At 42.6% G+C, this 21,992-nt stretch overlaps 1 protein-coding gene across 2 annotated transcripts in view; it reads right to left on the reverse strand.

The window, feature by feature from the left end:
* Positions 1–21,992, reverse strand: part of UBASH3B (ubiquitin associated and SH3 domain containing B) — a 164,447-nt gene that overhangs the window by 31,570 nt on the left and 110,885 nt on the right. The window contains exons 2-5 of one of the 2 annotated variants that reach the window (XM_072612916.1): positions 15,564–15,617; positions 14,526–14,712; positions 12,252–12,450; positions 6,080–6,249 (exon numbers count right to left, since the gene is read on the reverse strand). In XM_072612916.1, coding sequence (XP_072469017.1) covers positions 6,080–6,249; positions 12,252–12,450; positions 14,526–14,712; positions 15,564–15,617 — 610 coding nt within the window. Of the gene's footprint in view, positions 1–6,079; positions 6,250–12,251; positions 12,451–14,525; positions 14,713–15,559; positions 15,618–21,992 lie in introns of both variants that reach the window. The other variant, XM_072612915.1, reaches the window with a different exon arrangement.

Here is a 21,992-nt window from a genome sequence, read left to right on the forward strand (position 1 = left end):
ACTACCAATATTACTAATAGTACCACTGTTATTGTTACAGGTGATGAAATGAAAATCTAGAAAGTCTGTTATTTGCCAGAGTCACCTCACAAGTTCGAGGCAGAGCCAGAATTAGAATCCAGGTTTCCTAACTCCCAATTCAATATTTTTCCCCTTTCATCATGCTGAGAGTTTCTCCCCAGGTTAAATATTTCCTGGTTACCCCTACTCCTCTGGCAACTATGCTGGGTGGGACCATGAGCCAGTCACTTCACTGGGGGCACAGCTGAGAAGTCAGACTAGGCAAAAGAAGGTAGTTAATAAAGTATGTCCTGGACTGGACGCAAAGGGATGGACCAATAAATAACCTTTCAATAAAATAACCTTGTAATGTAAGATTATGCTCAGTTCTTTTAAATTTTACTTATTAAGGCCTATCCACGCCCTTCTCCTCGATCCACATCCTCTCCCCAACTCCCAAGTCTGGCTTCCTTCCCAGATACATCCCCGCCTCCCTCAGCAAAGAGCTCTATTGTATGCATTCGTGAAACTGATTAAGAACAACATCAGAAGACATTTTCTCTTAATCATAGGGATGCATGCGTAATAAATCCACTAAAAAGAACGTTCCTTCCCCGGGAACAGGGTGGAGGGAGAAGGGTCTGCGTCAGGAGGAAACAAGCCCAGTCTAGAGCTCTTCACTCACTTAAAGAATTCTATAGCTGAGAAGGGCCTGAGAAACCATCTCGATACCCCCTTTACAAGAGGAAACTGAGGCTCAGACAGGAAGCAACTTGTCTAAGGTCACACAGACAGTGAGTGGCAGAGCTGGGATTCAAGCCCAGGTCTTTTTGAACATAAATTCAGTCCTTTCTCCACTCCACTCCACTGTCTGGTACTTAACCTGGGCATGGTCTCTGTTAAAAATGCTTTTTTTCTCATGCATCTATCTTCTAAAGAGGTCAACATCACAGGGAAACTGACTTCAGCACATTCTAAGGAAGATCTTTCTAATGATTAGAATTGTTTGAAAATATAGCAGACTGCCTTAGGGAGACAGTGAGCTCCCCATCATTGGACATTTTATGGTGAAGGGCAGAGGCTGAATATTTGTCAAGGATGCACAAGAAGAGGCTCATAATATAGGTACTGGGTTGGACTGAATGGCCTTATTTAAGGTCCATTCCTACTCCAAGAGCTTATACTTCTTACCTTAGGAAGGTAGTATGGAATAACTGATGGGAGAGGGTTCACATCCTGCCTCTTACTCAAACTAGCTGTGTGACCAAGGACGGGTAGGTCACTTAACCTTCTCATCATCCCCAGGCAATTCTCTTAGATGATGAATTACAGATGATCTACTGACCCTACCCTGGTGGAGGGAGTTTCTACAGTGACAGTTCCTTACATCTTTTTGTGAAGAGATCATAGGAACAAGGATAGGTAACCATGTTCTGGAGATTACAAAAAAGAAACTGAGGAACAGAAAAAGGTGGAGATAAGCCCCAGATGATGAAGTGAAGTGAAGGGGTAGTGCTAGGATTACCTAAGATTCACAATTACTCAAGGTTACATAGAAAAGTAATCTTGAGGTTGCGAAACATCATCATTATCACCATCACCATCATCATCTCTAGCATTTATATAGAACTTTAAGACTTGCAAAGTACTTTAGAAATCTCATTTTATCCTTACAACAACTCTTGACACTATTATTATACAAAGCAACCCTTGGTGCTATTATCATTTTACAGATGAAGGAGTTGAGGCAGATGGGGCTGAAGGATTTAAGTACCTGTCACACAGCTAATAAGTGTTTCATATGATAAAGTGTGCCTTATCAAGGCTAACTCCTCTACTTGTTCAAACAATCCCATTCCATTCTATCTCCTCCAATAGATTGCCCCCTATGTTGTCTGCACTCTCTCATTTATTTTCAATCACTTCCTCTCTACTGGCTCATTTCCTACTACCTACAAACATGCCTGTGTCTGTCCTGAAAAGCCCCCTCCCCTTGATCCTTTGATTTCTGCTATCATCTTATATATTTTCTGCCCTTTGTACTGAAGCTCCTTAAAAAGGCCCTCTACAATATGTGCCTCTACTTTCTCTCCTCACAATCTGGCTTGTGACTTTATCATTCCACCAAAACTGCTCTCTCCAAAGTTACTAATGATCTCCTAGCTACCACATCTAAGGGCGCGTTCTGGATCCTCATTCTCCTTGACCTCTCTGTAGCTCTGACACCGTTGAACACTCTCTTATCCTTGATACTCTCTTCTCTCTAAGTCTTCAGGACATCATTCTCTCCTGGTTCCCCTACATATCTGACCAATCCTCTGTCTCCTTCTCCAGATCACCCATAGGTGTCCCTCAGGGTTCTGTCCTGGGCTGGGCTCTCCTTTTCTTGTCTCTCTATTACTGCTTTACTTGATGATCTCATCAGCTCCCATGGATTTAATTACCATCCCTATGCTGATGATTCTTAAATCTACCTTCCCTGTCCCAATATTTCTGCTGACTTCCAATTTCACATCTCCAACATCAGACACTTTGAACTGAAAGTCCAGTAGATATCTTAAAATCAATATATTCAAAATAGAACTCATTTATCATTTCCCCAAATCCTCCCTGCCTCCTATCTTCCCTGTTACTTAGAAGACAACACCATCCTCCCAGTTCTTTGGGCCCATGATCCAGAAGTCATCCTGGATTTCTCACTATCTCTTACCCTCATATCCAAGTTGTTGTCAAGACCCAACAATTTCACCTTTGCATCCTTGTCTCCTCTGACACCGTCACCATTCTGGTGCAGCCCTTCTCATATCACACCTGAACTGACTGTAATAGGTGGGTCTGCCTGCCTCAGATCTCTCCCCACTCCAATCTATCCTCCATTTAGCCACCAAAATGATTTTCCTAATATGAAGTTTTGATCATGTCATCTCCCCTACTCAATAAATTCCAGTGACTCCCTATTGCCTCCAGGAGCAAATATGAAATGCTCTGGCATTTGAAGTCCTTCACAGGCGAACCTCCTCCCACCTTTTTGGTCTTCTTACATCTTACTCTCTGACACACACTTTTCCATCCAGAGACACTGGCTGTTCCATAAACAAGACACTCCATCTTTTTGCTCTTGGCATTTTCTCCGGTTATCCCTCATTCCTGGAAGGCTCTCCCTCCTCTGATCCATCTATTGACCTCCCTGGCTTCTTTCCAATCCCAACTAAATTCCCACCTTCTATATCTTCCTCAGTCCATTCTGATTCCAGCGTCTCTCCTCTCTTATTTCTTATCTATCTTGTATATAGTTTGCTTTGCATATATTTGCTTACATGTTATTCCCCTCCCCCCCATTAGCTTATAAATTCCTTGAGGATGAGGACTATCTTTTGCTTCTTTTTGTATTCCCAGTGCTTAGCACAATTCCCAGCATACAGCAGGCACGTAATAAATGTTTATTGAATTGAGGCCAGAGTTGAAGTCAGGACTGATTAAAGACTAACAATCTATCCATGGTGCCACAGTACAGGTTAGAGAAGCAAATGGCTAGCTTTGCATTATGTCGTTTTGCTCTTACATATGTTTTCCATTAATACGTCTACTTGTAAGATTCTAATTGTGTGTGTGGCCTGAATCATCCTCTAAATTGTATGCTCCCCCAATAGATTAAACTTTGTTGAAATTACAGTTTGTTAGATGTCTACCATCTCTCTGTGGAGGAGAGCTATGGCTCTGTGTGGAGCTGCTGAGACAGACCAGACCATCCTTTGACCCTTATAGCTCTCAACTGCTACAGACAGACAGCCAAATCCACCATAGTCTCAATGTACCCAATAAAGTAAAAGGTCCTGCACAGAAGCATGTTGGGTATCTGCACATCCAAACCTAGCGAACCTACATACAAATGGAAGGCAGACCTTGGTGTGAATCCCACCTCAGGTACTTACTAGCTGTGTTTCCTTGGCCAAATAACTTCACCTCCCTTACCTTCAATTTCCTCATCTCTAAAATAAGGATAATAATAACATCCACCTGACATGCTTGTTGTGAGTACCAGAAGAGATGATACAGGAAAAGTGCTTGGCACACCTCATGGTTTTATGTCATTATTACTATTATTAAAAAGTAGAGTGATTACCTTCATTCACCTCCTATAGGAAGCCTTTCCTCATTCTTTGGCTGTTAGCCTTCTACCTCTTCTAACCACCTTGGATTTGTTTACCTGTTTTCATAATGCTTCCCTCTGCACCCCCTCTCTCCCATATAAGCTCACTGAGGACAGGGGCTGCTCTTCTTTCTTTTTTTTTTGCATTTGTATCTCCAGTACCTAGCTCAGTAACTTCCACATAGTAGGTGCTTTTTAATAAATAATTTGGTATTGAATTGGATTTGAAGCTCAAACACAGAACTCATCCTGGCTTTCCCCTTTCCTTGTTGAGGTGCTGTCTTGGATCAATCAGATCCTTTCTCTGGTTGCCTCCCTGACACAACTGGTCAAGAGAGAGAGATACAATCAGTTAAGCCCAAGGGACAAGAGGTTACTACACAAATGCAGGAAGGCTCTATTAAGGCAAACGGACTTCAAAGTGGAAATTCTATTCTGAGGGGGCTACGCAAAGAGCTACTGAAAAGAACAGTAACATATGAGCTTTTACACATTCAAGATAAAAAGGGACAAGTTATTTTTAGACGATAATTCATGTGGGTGTTTGCAGTCTCTCTCCCCCTCTCAATCTCTTTCCTCTGTGCCAATTGAGCGAGAATGTGGGTCAGGCAGAAAAGCAATTACCCTTTGTGTTAACTGGAGGGCGGTGTTGATTAGAAGACATTCCTGGTAAAATTCCATGGCCACCTTTCTTCCCCACTCTTCTCATAAAAGGAGGCCATTCCAGAGTTAGCTTCACTTTTCAGATAATTCTTCCCAGATTCTAAGGGCAAGGTACTTTCTTCTCTTCCTCCTCTAGGTCCCATCCCATCTAATTCCTGGAATGTCTTATCTTCTAGGTAAGGGCAAGCCCAGCCTGGATGCTTAGTGCTTCTAGAAACTCTCTCAGGGATGCAGAAAGAGACAGCAGGATTCCCACCAGCCAGTCCATACTCTGCCTTTAACCTTGGAGCAGTCACTTAGAGCCTATTTCCTCATATGCAAAGAAGGGATTATGAAAATACCTGAAACCACTCAGCTCTCAGCTCAAAGAATATAATGCAGGAAAATCACCTTTTAATAACAGGATAAACAAATGCACTGTTATTAACAATAATGTACTCTTCTCTCTAACTAGACAATAATCTCCTTGAAGACAAGGCCTTGTTTTTCTTCTATTTCTCTCTACTCCTTCTCCCACCCTCCCCCATGACACCTTAGACATAAGAAGTGTTTAATAAATAGATGGTGAATGTTTGGATGTTATGTTTTATTTGTTTGTATTTTTCTTACTAAAATATTCTAGAGAGGGCCTTTTGAATTTTTATTTAAGATGATGCTTTCCAATGTTTAAAAGTGTTTCCACATGTATTACCTTTTCTAAATTCCCAAAGCATCCCAATGAGGTGTACTCTGGCCAAATGTTATCATCTTTAGTTTACAGCTAAAGAAACTGAGCCCCAGAAAGTTTAAATGACTTGCCAACAAATCTGTTGGTAAGATCTGGGCCATGTTAACAGTTTAGCAGAAGAAACAGCTTCGGTAGAAGGGGAGGTCCTTGAGGACTGTGACTGTTTAGTTTTGTCTTTGCAGTCCCAGACCTAGCACATAACTGAACAAAGACCACCAGAGTGAGGAAGAATCTCAAGCCACAAGCAAGAGTGGGAATCTACCTGTTGTTCCTTTTTCCAGGCCCACTAACTTACATTTTTAGGTTAAGGAGCATATGCACGTCCATATGTCTGTGTGTTAGGGGCAGAATTGGGACTAGAATCCAGGTCTCCTAGCTCCTAGTCTGACACATTTTTCTGTTATTTTACATTGCATTTCTTTGGTACCCACCTGTAGGACCCAGCATGGGACTGTGTACATGGCAGGTGCTTAATCCATGTTGGTAGGTAGCTAAATTCAGAGGGCAGGTCTGGTAAGGATAGGTGAGAGAGAGATTACCTCATGATTAGCAAATCGGATGTCTCGAGAGAATATGGTAGCAACCCAGTCACACCCCAGTTTGACATCTATATTCTGGGCCAGTTTCTCCAGAGTGGGCAGGTGGCTGGCTTGGAAGTGGTAAGCTAGAGTCACATGAAGCTGCTTCTTATGGGGTTCCACGTGCACCTCTGGGAAAAGGAAGAAAGAGAAGGGTCTGCAAAGTGGATGCCAAAGCAGTCTTGGGAATTAAAGGCACAGTGTAGCAAGAGGTCCCACTAGACTTGTTTCTCCCAAACACCAAGCCTATAGACTGCAAATCAGTCACAAAGGTACTCTCGCTCATTTGAAGCAGCAATATGGGGAAAAGAGAATAACAAATTAATTCTGTAGTAATGTTTCTGAAAATCAATGAAAGCCCATTCGATTAGGTCAATATTTATTAAGTGCTCACTGTGTGCAGGGCACTGTGATGTTCCAATATAATGGGGAAAGATACAAAATCTAGAGAAGATACTACATGTAACCTCATGCAACTCAGTCTAGTGGGGGATGTGACATACATACAAATAGCTTCTATACAAGCTAGCAGATGTCAAATGCATTACAGAAGTACAAAACAAGCACCAGGTGAAGTCTCAGGGAAGAAAGGTCACTATTAACAAGGTCATGAAGGAAGTGGCATTTAAGCCAGGCTTTAATGAGGAGCTCAGTAGAGGGAGGTAGACTGGTATACAGGAGATATACTGGGCATAGGGCAAGGACAAAAGCATACAGACAGGAAAATTCAGGGCACGTTCAGGGGCAGAGAATGTTCCAGAGATTTAACAGAAACAAGGTGGGGGCCAAGCTGTGGAGGGTCTTAAATTCCAATCTAAGGAATCCAGATTTTACTTAGTAGGTATTGGGGAACCAATGAAGAATTCTGACCAAGGCATAAGAAATTATTCTGGTGTCAGTGTGAAGGACACATTGAAAAAGAGAAAATAAACGTAAAGGGGACAGATGTAAGATAAGTCACGGAGGCAGAATGAACAAGATTAGGTAATGAGATATGAAAAAAAGGAATGGTTCAAGTTAACACCCAGCTAGCCTCATCACAAATGATGAGACCATGGTACTTGGCATGTATATGGGAAACCGAGGCCTAGAAAATGACAGTTGCCTTCCACCTGCAAGGCTGTCCAGCAAGTCTGAAGAAAATTCCCAGTGTAGACAGCATCCCTGGTCAACAGGTTCTATGTCTGGTGCAATGAGAAAAGAGAACACTGGGTCAAATACTTTCAGGACCATGATATCATTACAATGCCCAGGGGTTCTTTATGGGTAGTATTATCTGAAATGCTTTGTAAAAAGAAGAAAAAGCCATCCAAGTGGTGGAGTAATTTACTATCCATTTAAAATGAGAAAAAAATAAAAGCAGGATTGATATAATGGAAAAAAGCACTAGATTTATACCACCTGTGTGATTTAACTTTTCTGACCTTAGTTTCCAGATCTATAAAACGCAGACAATACTTACACTACCCAACCTCTTCTGCTAACTAGTTGTATGACCAGTGGGCAAGTCATTTCTCCTTTTTGGGTCTTGGTTTACTCATCAACAAAATGAGAGGATTAGATGATCTCTAAGGGTCCTTCTAGCTCTCAAGTCCATGATCCTATAAATTGAGATTGAGATCCCTATAATTTTATTTGGGTATTGTCCACAGTAAGAGGAGTAGTGGGTGTAGTAATCAGAGGCTATGCCATAGGCTAAGTCCTCTAGGGAGACTCTGGTTTACATAGTGTTTGAGCCTGATGGGAGAATCTAGTTCTTCCATGAGACTCAGGCATACTCAGGCAAAGAGATAATGCGGACACACTTGCGTTGATTTTCTATAATACATTCATGTTACAAAGGATTCTCAAACTGGTTGGAACCTCTTTTAAGCGTAGGTTTTTCAGAATTAAACCAATTTTACTAGACCCACCCAATTCTGTCTGTTGCCACCAGGGGGCAATAAGGTGGCAAAAAACCCTAGATCTCTCCAAGTTGTTAGGGAGTGACAAAAGGCCCCTCAGTGGCATAAGCTTTAAGCATCCATAAGAGTTGTGGCTGAGCCTGCTCTAGTCAATAGCGAAGGTTTTGGGTTCAGCGGCTACATCATTGACATTGGTTCCTGACAATAAGCCCTCTGCCTAACCTCAGATGCAGGATTTTAATAGGCTCTGACAGCAGGTACAGTTCAATGAGGGAAAACCACTTCTCTGAGGTACCATCAAAGGAACAGGAAATAGTTTGCTTCCCAAGCTATTTCTCCAATATATTAAGGTTGTCTGGAAGGCCAGTCTTCCAAAAACCCTTCTTAATGGGGAAACTGCTCTTCTGGAATGAGAGGAAATCTGAAAAGGCAACCAAACCCAAAGTGCTGAAAAACATGACCAAGTACAGTGTCATGTTCAAGGAGGGGCAATTAGGCTGGAATCACTGAATCACAAAGTATGCGAAGGGGAGTAGTATGAGGAGATTGGAAATCTGGAAGGGCCTATGCCATGACATAAGTGAAATGCCAGAGGACTTTGTATTTCATCCTGGAGGTAATAGAGAGTCACTAGAGTTTACTGAGTAGGAGGGTGATGTGATCAGATCTGTGTTTTAGGAAATTATCTTGGTAGCTAAGTGAAGAACATACTGGAGAAGAGAAAGTCTGGATTCAGAGAGACTAATTAGAAGGCTTTTGCAGAGAGATTAACTAGAAGGCTAGAGGCAATAAGGGCCTGAAATAGGGTGGAGGCTCTGCGTGATACTGAGAAGGTAAAAATGACAATATTTGGCAACAGACTGAATATGGGTAGAGCATGACAGCGAGCCAAGATTATAAGCCTGAGTGACTGAGAGGACAGAAGCAACCCAAAACTCCTAGGATTCTGGGAATAGGAAGTGTGTGAGGGAGAAAATGAGGAGTTCTTTTTCTGGACTCACTGAATTTAAGATGCTTAAAAGGACCATGTAGTTTGAAATGCTGCAGACATGAGAGATGGGGACTTAGAAGTGAAATTAGGGTTGTTATTGCTGTGTAGTCATTTTTCAATTGTGTCCCATTCTGTGACCCCATTTGGAGTTTTCTTGGCAAAGATACTGGAGTGCTTTGCTATTTCCTTCTCCAGTGTATTTTATAGATGAGAAAACTGAGGCAAACAGGGCCAAGTGATTCACCCAGGGTCACACAGCTATTAAGCGTCTGAGGCCATATTTGAATTCAGGTCTTCATGATTCCAGCCTGGCACTGTGCACTGTGCCACTATCTAAGAATCATCTCCATAGAGAAGACAGTTGAATTCTTGGGAGCTGATAAGCAAATGAAATAGCATATAGAGGAAGAAGAGGGCCTCCTATAGACCTTTGAGAGACAACTGCTGTTAAGGTGTCAGAGAGCATGGCAAGGATGAAAATCCAGTAAAGGAGGCTAAGAAGGAGAGCTCTGAGAGATAGGAGAAGAGCCAAAAGATAACAGTGTCATGAAAAACCAGAGACGGGAGAGGAATATACAATAAAAAAAACCTGATGGACAGCGTCAAGTGCTTAAGAGAGGTCAAGAAGGGTAAAAATGGAGAAAAGGCCATAAGACTTGGTAACTTTGGAAGGAGCAGTTCAGGAAACTGGGACTCTCAAACATGGAAGTCTGAGGGGGCTACACAGCCTTGGGCTTTACTTCATCTCTGGGGACTTCAGTTTTCTTATTTGTAAAATGAAGAGGTGGACCAGATCATTCCCAAGGTCCCTTTCAGCTGTGACATTCCAAGAAGTTACAATGATTTAATTGTTCCACGAACACCTTGTAATTCCATCTTCCCTAATCTTACCCCATCCTGGCCAACCTCATTTTTGTCTTGGATTTTCATCGATGCTATTTTCAGCCCATTCATTTTTCATCCCTCAACAAACATCTTCCCTCTTTTCCTTTATCTATCAAAAAAATGACCTGATGATTTCTCTTTACCCTGGCTACTATTAAGGTTTTGCTTACACCTCATCTCCTCCACCAAGGTCTCTCCATCACTCTAGCTCTTTTCTCAATTAGTTTTGCTTTATTATCTTTATTTTTCTTCTAGACTTAGTAATCAATGCCAAAAGCATTCAAATAAACAGAATGAAAAATGGTATCCTGTAAAACCAAAAACTCCAAATTCTGTACAACTCTCAGCTGCTTCGGCACTTATAATCAGTCAGTCTCCACAGTTTGGCATTTCACTGCTCTTCACGACCTCACATGCTACTTTAGTCTATCTAGATTATAAGCTCTAGATTAGCAAAGAACTAATAATAATAGCTAATATTATATGTGCTGATTATGTTTCAGGCACTGTGCTCAGCACTTTACTATTATTATCTCATCTGATCGTTACGATAACCTTGGGAGGCTGGTAGGGATTATTATTATCCCCATTTCAGAAATGAGGAAACTGAGGCAAACAGATTCACTGGCTTGCCCAGGGTCACATGGCTAGTACTATCTGAGGCTGGATTTAAACTTAGATCTTCTTGACTCCAGGTCTGGGACACTCTACTCACTGAGCTCCACTTCCTTCTTCCCACAGCTAGACACAGAACAGATGCTCAATAAATTCTTGCTGATTTGACTGATGAATCCTTAAGGGAGCCTGTCTTTGCCCTGTTCCTCTCTGTGTCTTTCTTTGATCACAGAATTATGTCCCCCTTTTGTGTCTGTTCTTTATTTACGCCATATACTAACAAACCTCATTAAGCTAAGTGAGTCTGTTTGGAACTGTACCCTCACAGAAGCTAGCATTGTAACCCTCACTTTCCTCTCTCCTGCAGAATAAACACACACAACAACCACTCCTTTCAGCTATTTCCTTTGATGGGAAATCTCAGTTGGATTAAACTGAAAGTCATAGTTGAAATAAAAGGAGAGAGACATCTTTATGAGGCTGCATTTTTAAGGCTGGCCCATGAGGCTGAAGCTCATGTAATGAATTTTAGCAAATAAAGGGAACTAGCTCAGTGAATTAATAATATTATTTAAATAATAAGTGACCATATGGTTCTGACCAAGTCCTTTGGCTCCCAAAGAACTACATGGTATAATGGGACAAGAGTCACCACGTTCAAAGTCAAGTCTGAGTTCTAATCCTAGGCTCTTCTACTTACATGCTATTTGAGCTTGGGAAAGTTACAATTTGAGTCTCAATTTCCCCATCTGTAAAGTGGGAATAGTAATGTGTATACTACATAATTGCCCTAACCCAGAGGGATGCTATAAGGCTCAAATGAGATAATGTAAATAAAAGCTTTTTATTACATAAACTTGAAATACTATGATTATTATCAGACCTAGATAAACAATTGGATGGGAATGAGTATTGGGAAAAGAAAGATTCTTGAATTCTGAACTGGGGAAGGGGGATGTTGTTATACTAGCATGGCATTGGAGGCCAGCTGTGGGTTGCTTCCTGCTTTCATCAAGGAGTATGAAAGACAACTAAATATCTCCCTCACTCTCTCCCTCCTTGCCCCAGCCTCCAACCAAAGCAGGCGCCTCAAATAACATGGTACCATAAGTGGGATGTTGGTTTAGTGATGGGGAGGGGTTGTCTAGGTGCTCCTGGTGAGAGAGGCACCCTCTGCCATGATACTTTCCAGCCATCTTCATGCCAGGGGTGTCCTCACTAGCTACCCTGCTCTCCTGCTGCTGATTGTTCCCTAACTTTCTTGACCCAGACTCATCGCATTGCCTGCCATCTTTGTGCACTCCATGTGCCCAGCCCTCTTACACCCCTCCCTTTCCACCTCTAGCTCTTGGAATAATAATCAAGTCAACGCTACCATTTCTGGAAAAGACATTTTGATTGTTCCTGAATGGCATTCAATATTCCTGTGACTTCCCAGTCTAAAAGACCCCCTCCCTTTGTATGCGTTCACTTCTCCTATTACAAAAGTAAGTTGACAAGGACTGATTCTCTTTTCATATTTGTATCCCTGGTACTTAGCACAGTATCTGGCACATAACAGTCACTTAATCCTTTTTCATTCATCCATCCATCCTTCCATCCATCCATTCTTTGGCTTCCACTCCTAGTGTTCATTGGCTCAATCCTGTTGCCATACCCTTGCCTGCTCCTTCCCATTCAGCCCCCAGCACCTCAGCATTCTCCAGGCTCTCCAGGCAGGAGGAGGGAGCAAGCTCACCAGTTTTAGATGCAGCCTCAGCAGCGAAGTCAGCAGCAAACTTCTTGAGAATCTCTGCACTGTCCTCCTTCACAAAGAGGCCGATGAAGTTGGAGGAGGTATAGAGCTCAAGGGGCAGTGGGGCTGAAAACTTGCACTTCCAGCGCATCACAGTGGCCTGCAGGGCCTCCCCCAGGGCATCCACCTTGCTGTCCTCACACTGCCAAGAGGAGAGCAAACAGGTTCCAGTCAGAGAGATGGGAAAATGCATGGCTAATGATTCTGTGACTTTCCACTAAAGCCCTAAGGCTTAGGATACAGTGATGGAATTACTTCTTTGAGGAGGTGAAGAACTAGATGAGACTCTTCATTGTTTCTAAATCAATTATCCATCTTTGTGGTGTAACCATGGCTGACCTGAGATCTCCTTCTTCCTACTCTTGTGCAGCTGACAATCAGGTTGTCATACAGGCATGTGTGAGAGGGAAAAGGGGAGACAGAGAGAGGGAGAGAGAGAAAGGGAGGAGGGAGAGAAGGAAGAAGAGAAAGAGAGAACAAAGGAGAGGGAGAGGGAAACAAAGAGGGAGAGAAAAAGAGGGAGAGAAGGGAAGAGGGAGAGAGAGACAGACATAAAGGAAGAAAGAGAGAGAAGAAAGGCAAAAAGAAAAGGAAGAGGGAAAGGGAGAAAGTGGAGGGGGAAGAAGGGAGAAAAAGGGGAAGGAGAAAGATGAGGAGAACGGGAGGGGAAAAGAAAGAGAAAGAGAGGAGACACACATACACATTGAATTCCAAAGTCAAATAAATACGATTTTTAAAAATGTATTCATGGTTTTGAATCCTTAAAAATAAATTTATTATTTCCTTCATTAAAGGGTATGATTTTGTGATATGGATGTTGGCTGGACTCTCAAAGGCTAAACTGGTGGAACATAAGCTCTGATAGGTCCTACCCAGCAGAAGGGTATGTGTGACCCAGTGACAGACTCTGTATGAGTTGTGGGAGGACTGGGCCAGCTCGTTAAAAGGGGCTCATTATCACAGACATGAAAGGCAGTACAGTTCAGAGGAAAGAGATGGGGTTTGGGAATCACAGGGTCTGGGTTCAAATGCCACCTCTGACACTTCTAAATGGTCCACAAAGTCCCTTCCAGCTTAAAAAAAAAGGAGCCCAAGGTCATCAGCTAATGAATTTTGTTAGCCTAAAGTGCTCGTTAAGCCCTATGCAGATAAATGATGGATGAGAAGCTGTATTATCCAAACTCCTTTTGTAGTCCTCTGATGATCAAAGGTTGATGCTAGTTCTACCCATTTGTCTTTTAGAAAGAATGAGGTCCAGGGAGCTGTGGGATCACCCTTCTGCCTCATCGAGTGTTAGGAAAATGATAGCGTATCTGGAAAGCTCTGAATACCTTTGAAAAAGGCATTTTATAAGCTCTGGGATGACTAACAGGAAATGGTGAATATCTTAATCCAGAGAGTAAATGGGAAGAGTAAAAGAGAAAAAAGATGACATCCCCTGAACAACCACACCCTTAACAACAAAATACTAATCCTGAAGAAAACAAAAAAAGATACCTGATCTAAGGTACAGTGATGTTTTTTCCGGTTTCATTTTAAATATAAGGGGACTAACCATCTGTCTTCCATCTCCACAGAGAGAAAATGAGAAGACATAAGCATACATTGAAGCTGGGAGTATTGAGGTTAGACCTCATACAGAACTTTCTGACCGTTGGGATTGTTAAACATTTAAACAAATGGCGGCATCTCTCTGTCTACAGATCTTTGAGGAAAGGGTCACAGGGTTGATGTCCACCAAGGTCAGTCTGCTTAGCCCCAGGCTATAACCATAAATCCCCTGATATCTCCAAAGTGTCTATTCTTGGTTATGGGATAAATGAGTGGAATGAGAGCAAATCAGTTTTCACTACGATGGAAACAACTCAAAACCTATGATGATGGCTCATCTCTGGGCATGTTACAATGACAGACAAGAAGGAAGTGCACAGTCAGGAAGGAAGACCCACCACAAACCTTGGGTAGGTCACTAGTGCTCCTGGAATCCCAGCAGATCTGAAGGAATAATCCACCTTCTTTCTCAGCTTAGGTGTTCAGATGGGCATAACCTAGGCATCTCTGACTCATTCTAACAAATCCCTAGGGGATTCATGTCTGCATTTCCCCCACCACTCTAGAGAAGCTGTCTGGGGTCAAGAGAAGACAAGGAGCTCTAGCAGAGGGGCCAGACCCTTCCTTGAGACAGGATAAAAGGTGGGCAGGGTAAAGCTAGCTCACCATGAAGAACTGGCAGAGGGTGATGTGGGGGAAGATGTTATGTGCTTTATTTTTCCCACAGATCTGCTTGGATTGCTGCCAAAAGTCAGAGAGTTTCTGAGCTAAGGGGCCAGTGGGCCGTAGGTACAACACGTACTCTCGGGGCAGGGGGTCATCCAGAAAGGGGTCACCAACATGGGAGAACAACCTGTAATGAAATAAAGGAGGAAAGAGAGACAACAGCTGAGAATAATGCCATTGGGACTTGAGGAGACATAAACTTGCCCACCAGTCACTGGTCTGGGCATCATCTCACCACAGAAAGGTTTCTTTCTCTTCTCATTTTTTTCTTGCCTCTGCTACCACCCCCACCGCCCACTCCTGCTACCCCCTCTGGTCTATCTCAGCAGAAGCAAGTTGGAACATTCTTTTCACACCCAACACATGTCTAAACAACGTCCCTCCTCCTGCGCATCATATTACATCCTCCCCTTCCTTTATATTATAGCTGCAGGAAACCTTGCCTGGTTTGTCCCCAGCCCCTTTCCAACCTACCAGGACAATTCGAGCCCAATCCTTCCCCTTCCTTAGACTCCTGTAGTTGTGCTACATCCAGAAGGCCATCAAAGTTAAAGAATGCTGGGAAATGTGGAGGTGTGTGTATTTGAAGGATAAATGTACTAGACTACCACCTCCCCCATTCCCCCACTACCACCTACCACCCCTAGAGAGCAAGAATGGAAATGTTTATCTAATGTGCTCTCCATGGCATGAATATACTTCACAAATTCATTCACCCCTCCCAGAGGAAGAGGTCCCATGTCCCATGTTTCTGCAGGGTCTCAAGTCCTGGGATGACACCCTGATTTTGCCCCAGTGGGAAATAAATACATATTTTAGTAAGGGTAGTTTTACTTAAAAAAAAGAACAAACAAAACTGGACTTGCTACACAGACTTACTCCCATCAACTCCCCCCTAGTCTAAAGCTAATGCATATTCAAGCCCATGTGCTGGGCTAATTGTATGCGATTTTCTCTATTTATTTATTTCATACCAACCAGTCACATGCTGCCTGAACACTCCTTCCTCCTGTGGATGCCAAGGCTTTTTGTCTAGAAAGAGAAATCAAATTTTCATTGTTAGTATTTTTAGCCTCACACCAGCTTTTTTTCCCCACAGCACCAAGAGTTGAGTGCACGGGAGGAGTCTGTGGTCCCTATTAACTGATAGGGAGAGATTTCCAGCAGGATCTCCCCCAAGGGCCACATCAAGGCCTGAGAAAGAGTTAGGGCTGGCAGTTAATTTACACAGAATTAGCATCAACTTAGCAAGCTAGCTGACAGACTGTGCATTCTTTGTGCAGGCAGTTTTTAAATTACAGTTTTATTATTGCTCCCCTAAAGGCCCTCAAATCTTGTTTCTGTCGGGGTAGAAGGGTATTTTGCCTCATGGACTTCCTCACTCATTCATCTGCTCTCTCCTCTCACATCCCCACGTCCCTTGAGGCCAGTCAGCTAAGCCCAGGAGATCGTGGCACCTCTAAGGCTCAGGCCAAGTTTGATGTCCATAACGGCTTGTCTCATCTGCTGTGTTCCACCAGCCAGCTCACAAAAGCCTATCTTTGTTTCATCCTCCCTTCTGGAGAAACAACTCATAGTTTGTGTTTTCCTTACTGGTGGTGAATCAGTCAGTCATTCAACTGAAGTTTATTAATTACTTGCTATGTGCCAGGCACTCCACTAAGAGCTGGGAATACAAATGAGACAAAACAAAGATAGTTCTTGCCCTCAAGGAGCTTATAATCGAATGAAGGAAGACAACACAGAAAAGGAAGCTGAAAAGCAAGGTGGGGGGCAGGGAGAAGGTACCCAAGATAGGGGAAGATGGTAGAGAAGTCAGAGATATCTGAGTAGCACAGTCAATAAGAAATGAGGGGATGATCTGAGCTGATCTTCCTTAAATGGAAGCTTTGGAGTTCATGGCTCTACCCTCCAATCAGACACAGGATAATGATGAGGTAGAATTCCAAGGCTGGTGATATCTCACCAGGATGATGAGGTTATTCCAATAATCATCTTCCTGGGGTACAGTAGAGAAAGGCAGGGAATTCCTAGAGCAGTGTGGCCAGGTAAGAAATGAATCAGTAGTAACAGTAACTCCATACCCTTTGGCTCAGAGATTTTACTGCTAGGCATATATCTCAAGGAGGTCAAAGATTAGGGGGAGAAAGATCCAATACACACCAAAAACATTTATACCAGCTCTTTTTATAGTAACAGACAGGTCGGAACAAAGTAAACGCACATCAACTAGGAAATGGGTTGCTCTAATTAAGACCTGACTGTAGCTAAACCAGTTGTGGCACATAACGGTATATCTACCTATGTGTATGTGTGTGTATACATATACATGTGTGTATATGTATATGTGTATATGTACATGAGTATGTGTATATTATATATGTGCTCATGTGTGTGCGCGCATGAGCACATATACATATACACACATGCATATATGTATGAATGTGTGTATGTATATATGTATGTGCAACCATATATGTGTATATGTGTGTGTAGGCCCCCAGTATACTGAGTGGATCCTATGTGGTGAACTTAAGGGGAGTCATGGACAGCATTGGTGTAGAATGGCAGGGGCGACAGGTCGCATGCTGGAAAGAATCTCCATTTGAACTGTAAGTTCTTTGAAGGCAAGGACTCTTTCACCTTGTTTTCCATCTCCTTGCTCTGTGTCCCATAGTGCCTGGCATGAAGTAGGCCCTAGATAGTGGTTTGTTGACTCATTGTTGACTAATGGGATGAGATCCATTTGAGTATAGCCGTAACAAGAAGCCTTCTAACACATTGGCTAGCTCCCCTACAGAGAGGATGGAGAGAAAACACAGACAAGAAGAACTCAGAAGATATGGAAGGGCTATGAACTACTTCAGTAGAAGAAGAGTCTTAAATAAAACCACAGGTTCATTGAAAGAAAAGACAATTCTACTTTATAAAACACTTTTTGGCAACAAAGTGCTTTATTAATATTTACATAGCACTTTATATGTGCTAACTTCACAAATATTATCTCATTTGATCCACACAACAACCCTAGGAAGTAAAGTACTATTATTATCCCTGTTTTACAGATTAAGAAACTAAGGCAGACAGAGGGTAAGTGACTTGCCTAGCACCACTAAGTAAGAGTCTGAGGCTAGATTTGAACTCAGGTATTCTTGACTCATGACTGGCTCTCTATCTATTGTGCCACCTAGCTGCCTATAAACACTATAAATATCTTGTCTGATCCTGAGTATACCTTAAGGCACTATAAGAATGAAAGTTATATGCACAACTGCCCTGTGAAATAGGAAGTACAAGTACTATAGCTCCCATTTTACAGAACAGGATACTAAGGCTCAGAAAGATGAGGTGACCTATCTCATTTCTAGTAAGCAAAGTAGCCAAGATTACAGATTCTCTGGCTTCCTGACACCAAGGCTGCTTCTGGAAGGTCTCTCATCTTGTAATTAAAGGCAAAGGAACTAAGGAGAACTACCGAGGGTGACAAAGCAAACCTTAACCCTGGCGTTGCTATCCTTTAGGAGAGCATTCTGGAGCAACTGGCAGGGAGAAACAGAGGAAAACACTGGGTAAAAATTATATGTCATCCCCCAAAGCATCAGCAGCTGAATGCAAACTCCCCTTCCTCATTCTGAAGTTTCTAAGGAACCCAAGGCTCACTGATGTTTAGTATATTGAGTGAATGTTAAGAGCTGGAGACTCTACCGATCATCTAAGCCCAAAGACCTAGAGAGGATAACCCTTTTGTCCACAGTCATGTAGTTAGCTCGAGGTAGGGAAGTTAACAGTCTCTGTCTCTCCTTCTCGGTCTCTCTTGTCATGAAATTTTGGCCATAGTCAACCTGGCCAAGCAAATCTGCAAAGCCAAGCTAGAATAAGTATAACAGACAAGTCTGTTGTGAAATTGACTGATATCCTGAGGACAGAAGCTGGGCTTCCTACAGCAGGGTCCATGCCACAGGAAAGGCTCCAGAGGTGCACGTCAACCATCAGCACTCTATGGTGGAATGCTCAAGAGTCCCCAAGGACCAGTCAGTCCTGGCAAACTCCCTTTAGCAACTGCAGGGCCATCGGAAGCTTCGCGAGTCTCCCTTTGTCCTAATCCCAGCAAATCAGTCTTTTCAAAGGTTAGCACCCTCTGGGTTACCGAATGTGCTATTGTTTCAAGAACAATAAGGAAGAAAAGAGTTCATTTGCTGCCTACAGAATTGTACTATTTATGCAAAGCAACCAATTTCGTAGGGCTTGTTTCCCCTCAACTTTACTAGAATGAATCTAAATGCAATTTAATTTCCTCTTCCTGATGGTACCCAGGCTGTACTCTGGGAATGAAGGAGCTATTAAATTCTGGTCTCCATAATTCAAAAGGAGAGAATTTAGAAAAGGCTCAAAGAAAAGTCTCATAAAGATGATTAAAGGGTTGAGAGATAAGACCTAAGAGGAAGATGAAAGGGATTAAGTTTATTCAGCCTGGAGTCTATGGAGGGTTGTCCCACAGAGGGCAGTGGCCATCTGGGCCTCCAGGAAAGACAGAACAAGGAGAAACAGGCTTTGGCTAAAGCACAAGGAACTCGAGTTAGCCACAAGAAAGAGGTAGTGTCTCTGCTTCCCCTTTATCCACCGAAGAGGCAAGCTAAAGATGCTCCATTGGGCTCATTCCCAGAACTCGGCCCACAGAACAGGCGGATCACGGACAGCAGCAGAACAAATCTCTCCCCCTCTCCATCCTCTTCGAGCTGTTGCTATGGTGCACGCCACCCTTGGTGGCCCACCCAGCCAATGAGCTCAGCTCCAAGGCCAGTGGGAGTGTGTGGAGGACCCTAAACACCAGACTGAGAACTTTCTAATTCTGCTTCCAGGGGCGTGACTCAGGAGTGAGACCAAGATACACTCTGGAAGAATATTTGGATGTAAGGGCGACCTTAAGCAACAGCTTCAGAGGATCCTGGTTTTGTTACTGAATGGGACATCCTGGTTAAAATCAGCAGAACATAAGCACTGTGGTTCTAAGAGAGGAGGATAAAACTCATGTGGTCTTCATCCTTCCCAATAACTAGGTTATTGTTAAATTAATCTTTGGCACAAAAGGAAAAAAAAGTTTATTTCCAAATCTCAGTTATCTGAACTGAGGGATTAAAGGAAGGTGAGCAGGAAGAAACACAGATAACATAATGCCAATGAATAACCCAGATATCCATGGCTGGTCTTGTATCTATCCTGCCCTTTATCTGTTTCACCAGCCACTTGGGTCCCTACATTGGTCTGGTTTCCCTGAGGCCATTTTATAATGATCTCGATCAAGGTGGGGGGGGAGCCCTTTTCTTGGTTTAAAGAAGGAACTTTTCAAAAGGAACTTATACCAGGAAACTAAGGGGAAAACCAACAGACTTCTCCTTTGGCCCCTCCACTTCAGTCCTCACAAGGATAGAAATGAATGAATTTAAAAGTACACATATTTGGTTCAATTTTTAAGGACTGGCTTGATTTGTGCTACTGCTTCCACTTGATATCCAGGATCCTTTCCTCCTCCATGGCCTTTTTGGGCTAAACAAAGATAATCTTGAAGCACCACTTCTAGTTCCTGTAAGATTCTCAAGTTCTCTCAGAACATGCTCCCCCGTCTTATTGCTGGGCACAACCCCTTTGAGTCAATCTCTCTAAACCTAGGTTGTCTTGGAGGTTTGCCATATACTACACTGGTCTTCTCAACTCCTGACCCAATCCTTACCCTTTTGAATATTTTCCTATCTGACTCTAGTCACAGACCTTATAGGAGCCTTCTTCATCATTTTCTTGGAAGTTTCTGTGGCTTCCTGATCCTGAAAACCATAATCATCCCAGACCCATTTCTTTCTGGTCTGCTCTAATTACCTACTGTATAATTACTAGCAATTTTTTGGTTGGTCTAGTTCTAAAGTTTATTGAAGCTCTTTCTTTGCCTGTCATAGTTACCTTGCATCTAAGCCTACTTGTTTTTAAAAGTAATATTTTCCCCAATTACATGTAAAGACAATTTTCAATACTCATTTTTTTTAAAGATTTTGAGTTTCAAATTTTTCTCCTTCCCTCCCCTCCCCTTCCTCCTCCCCAAGACAGCAAGCGATCTGATATAGGTTATACATGCACAATCATGTTATATATATTTCCACATTAGTAATATTGTGAAGAAGAAACAGAACAAAAGAAAAAACACATACAAACAAAAAAAGCGAAAGTAGTCTACTTCAATCTGCATTCAGACTCTGTCCTTTCTCCAGAGGTGGGAGCATTTTCCATCATGAGTCTTTTGGCATTGTCTCAGATCATTGTATTGCTGAGAAAAGCTAAGCCTATCATAGTTGGTCATTGTACAATGCAGCTGCTCCTACGTACAATGTTCTCCTGGTTCTGCTCATTTCACGCAGCATCAGTTCATGTAAGTCTCTCCAGGCTTTTCTGAAATCCACCTGGCATCCAGACCTACTCTTAATAGAAGTCATGTGAACTTGCCTTATCCTTGGAGCCTGTTTTCATCATCCCAGACTCCTTGGATGTTTCAAAGTAAATTCCAGACTGCTGCATAGAGAAAAGAGCCCTGGATGTGGAGTCATGGGGTTTGGGTTTCTGTCTGTCCTCTACAACTTAGTAAATAACTCTGGAAAATTCACTTAAATGGTCTGAATCCCAGTTTCCTTATTTGTACAATGAGTATAGTGATATTTCCCATAACTACATCTCACAGGGTAGCTGTAAGAAAGGTTTGTTTGAGGCCTGAGAAGTACTATATAATGGTGGGTTACAATTTCTTTTGGGGGGAATGCATGCTGCATTCCTATTTCCTGTCTAATGCATTCCTCTAGCTCTCACTCATTTGAACCTTTAGTCTAGGGATGACTAACATCCTTTAAAGCCAATGACTACCCAAGCTTTTCCTGACTCAGGCTACCAGTACAGTCCACTTTCCTAGGTCTTGTTATGACTTACTATTCAGACCAATGGAGTGAGCGGCCTTCTAGAATCCTACCACTACAGTTGTATGTGGGGGGGTCTCTTTCTTTTTTCACCAGACCTCTATCAGTATAGGGAGCCTCTGGTGAGGAACTTTTACCAATGCAAAATGGGGTTCTTGGGCAAAAGGAGTTGCCCAGGGGGCAGGCACTGAGAGATTAAATGTCTTGTCCAAAGAGACTGACTTTGAGAGGTGGTGTAGAGTAGTGGGTGTTGGAATAGAGCTTGTCTCAGAGTCAGGAAGACCTGGATTCAGTTCTGCTTCCAACACAGAGTTTTACAACAGCAAAACCCCTTAAGTATATTAATCAACCAATCATTCAAAATGAAATCGTTAAACACCTACTATCCACTAGTTACTATATTAAGCCTTGGGGATATAATGAAAGGTAAAAGTATCAAGCTCACATTCTAATAGAG

The sequence above is a fragment of the Notamacropus eugenii genome, chromosome 5 (assembly GCF_028372415.1).
Source record: "Notamacropus eugenii isolate mMacEug1 chromosome 5, mMacEug1.pri_v2, whole genome shotgun sequence".
NCBI classification, from domain to species: Eukaryota; Metazoa; Chordata; class Mammalia; order Diprotodontia; family Macropodidae; genus Notamacropus; species Notamacropus eugenii.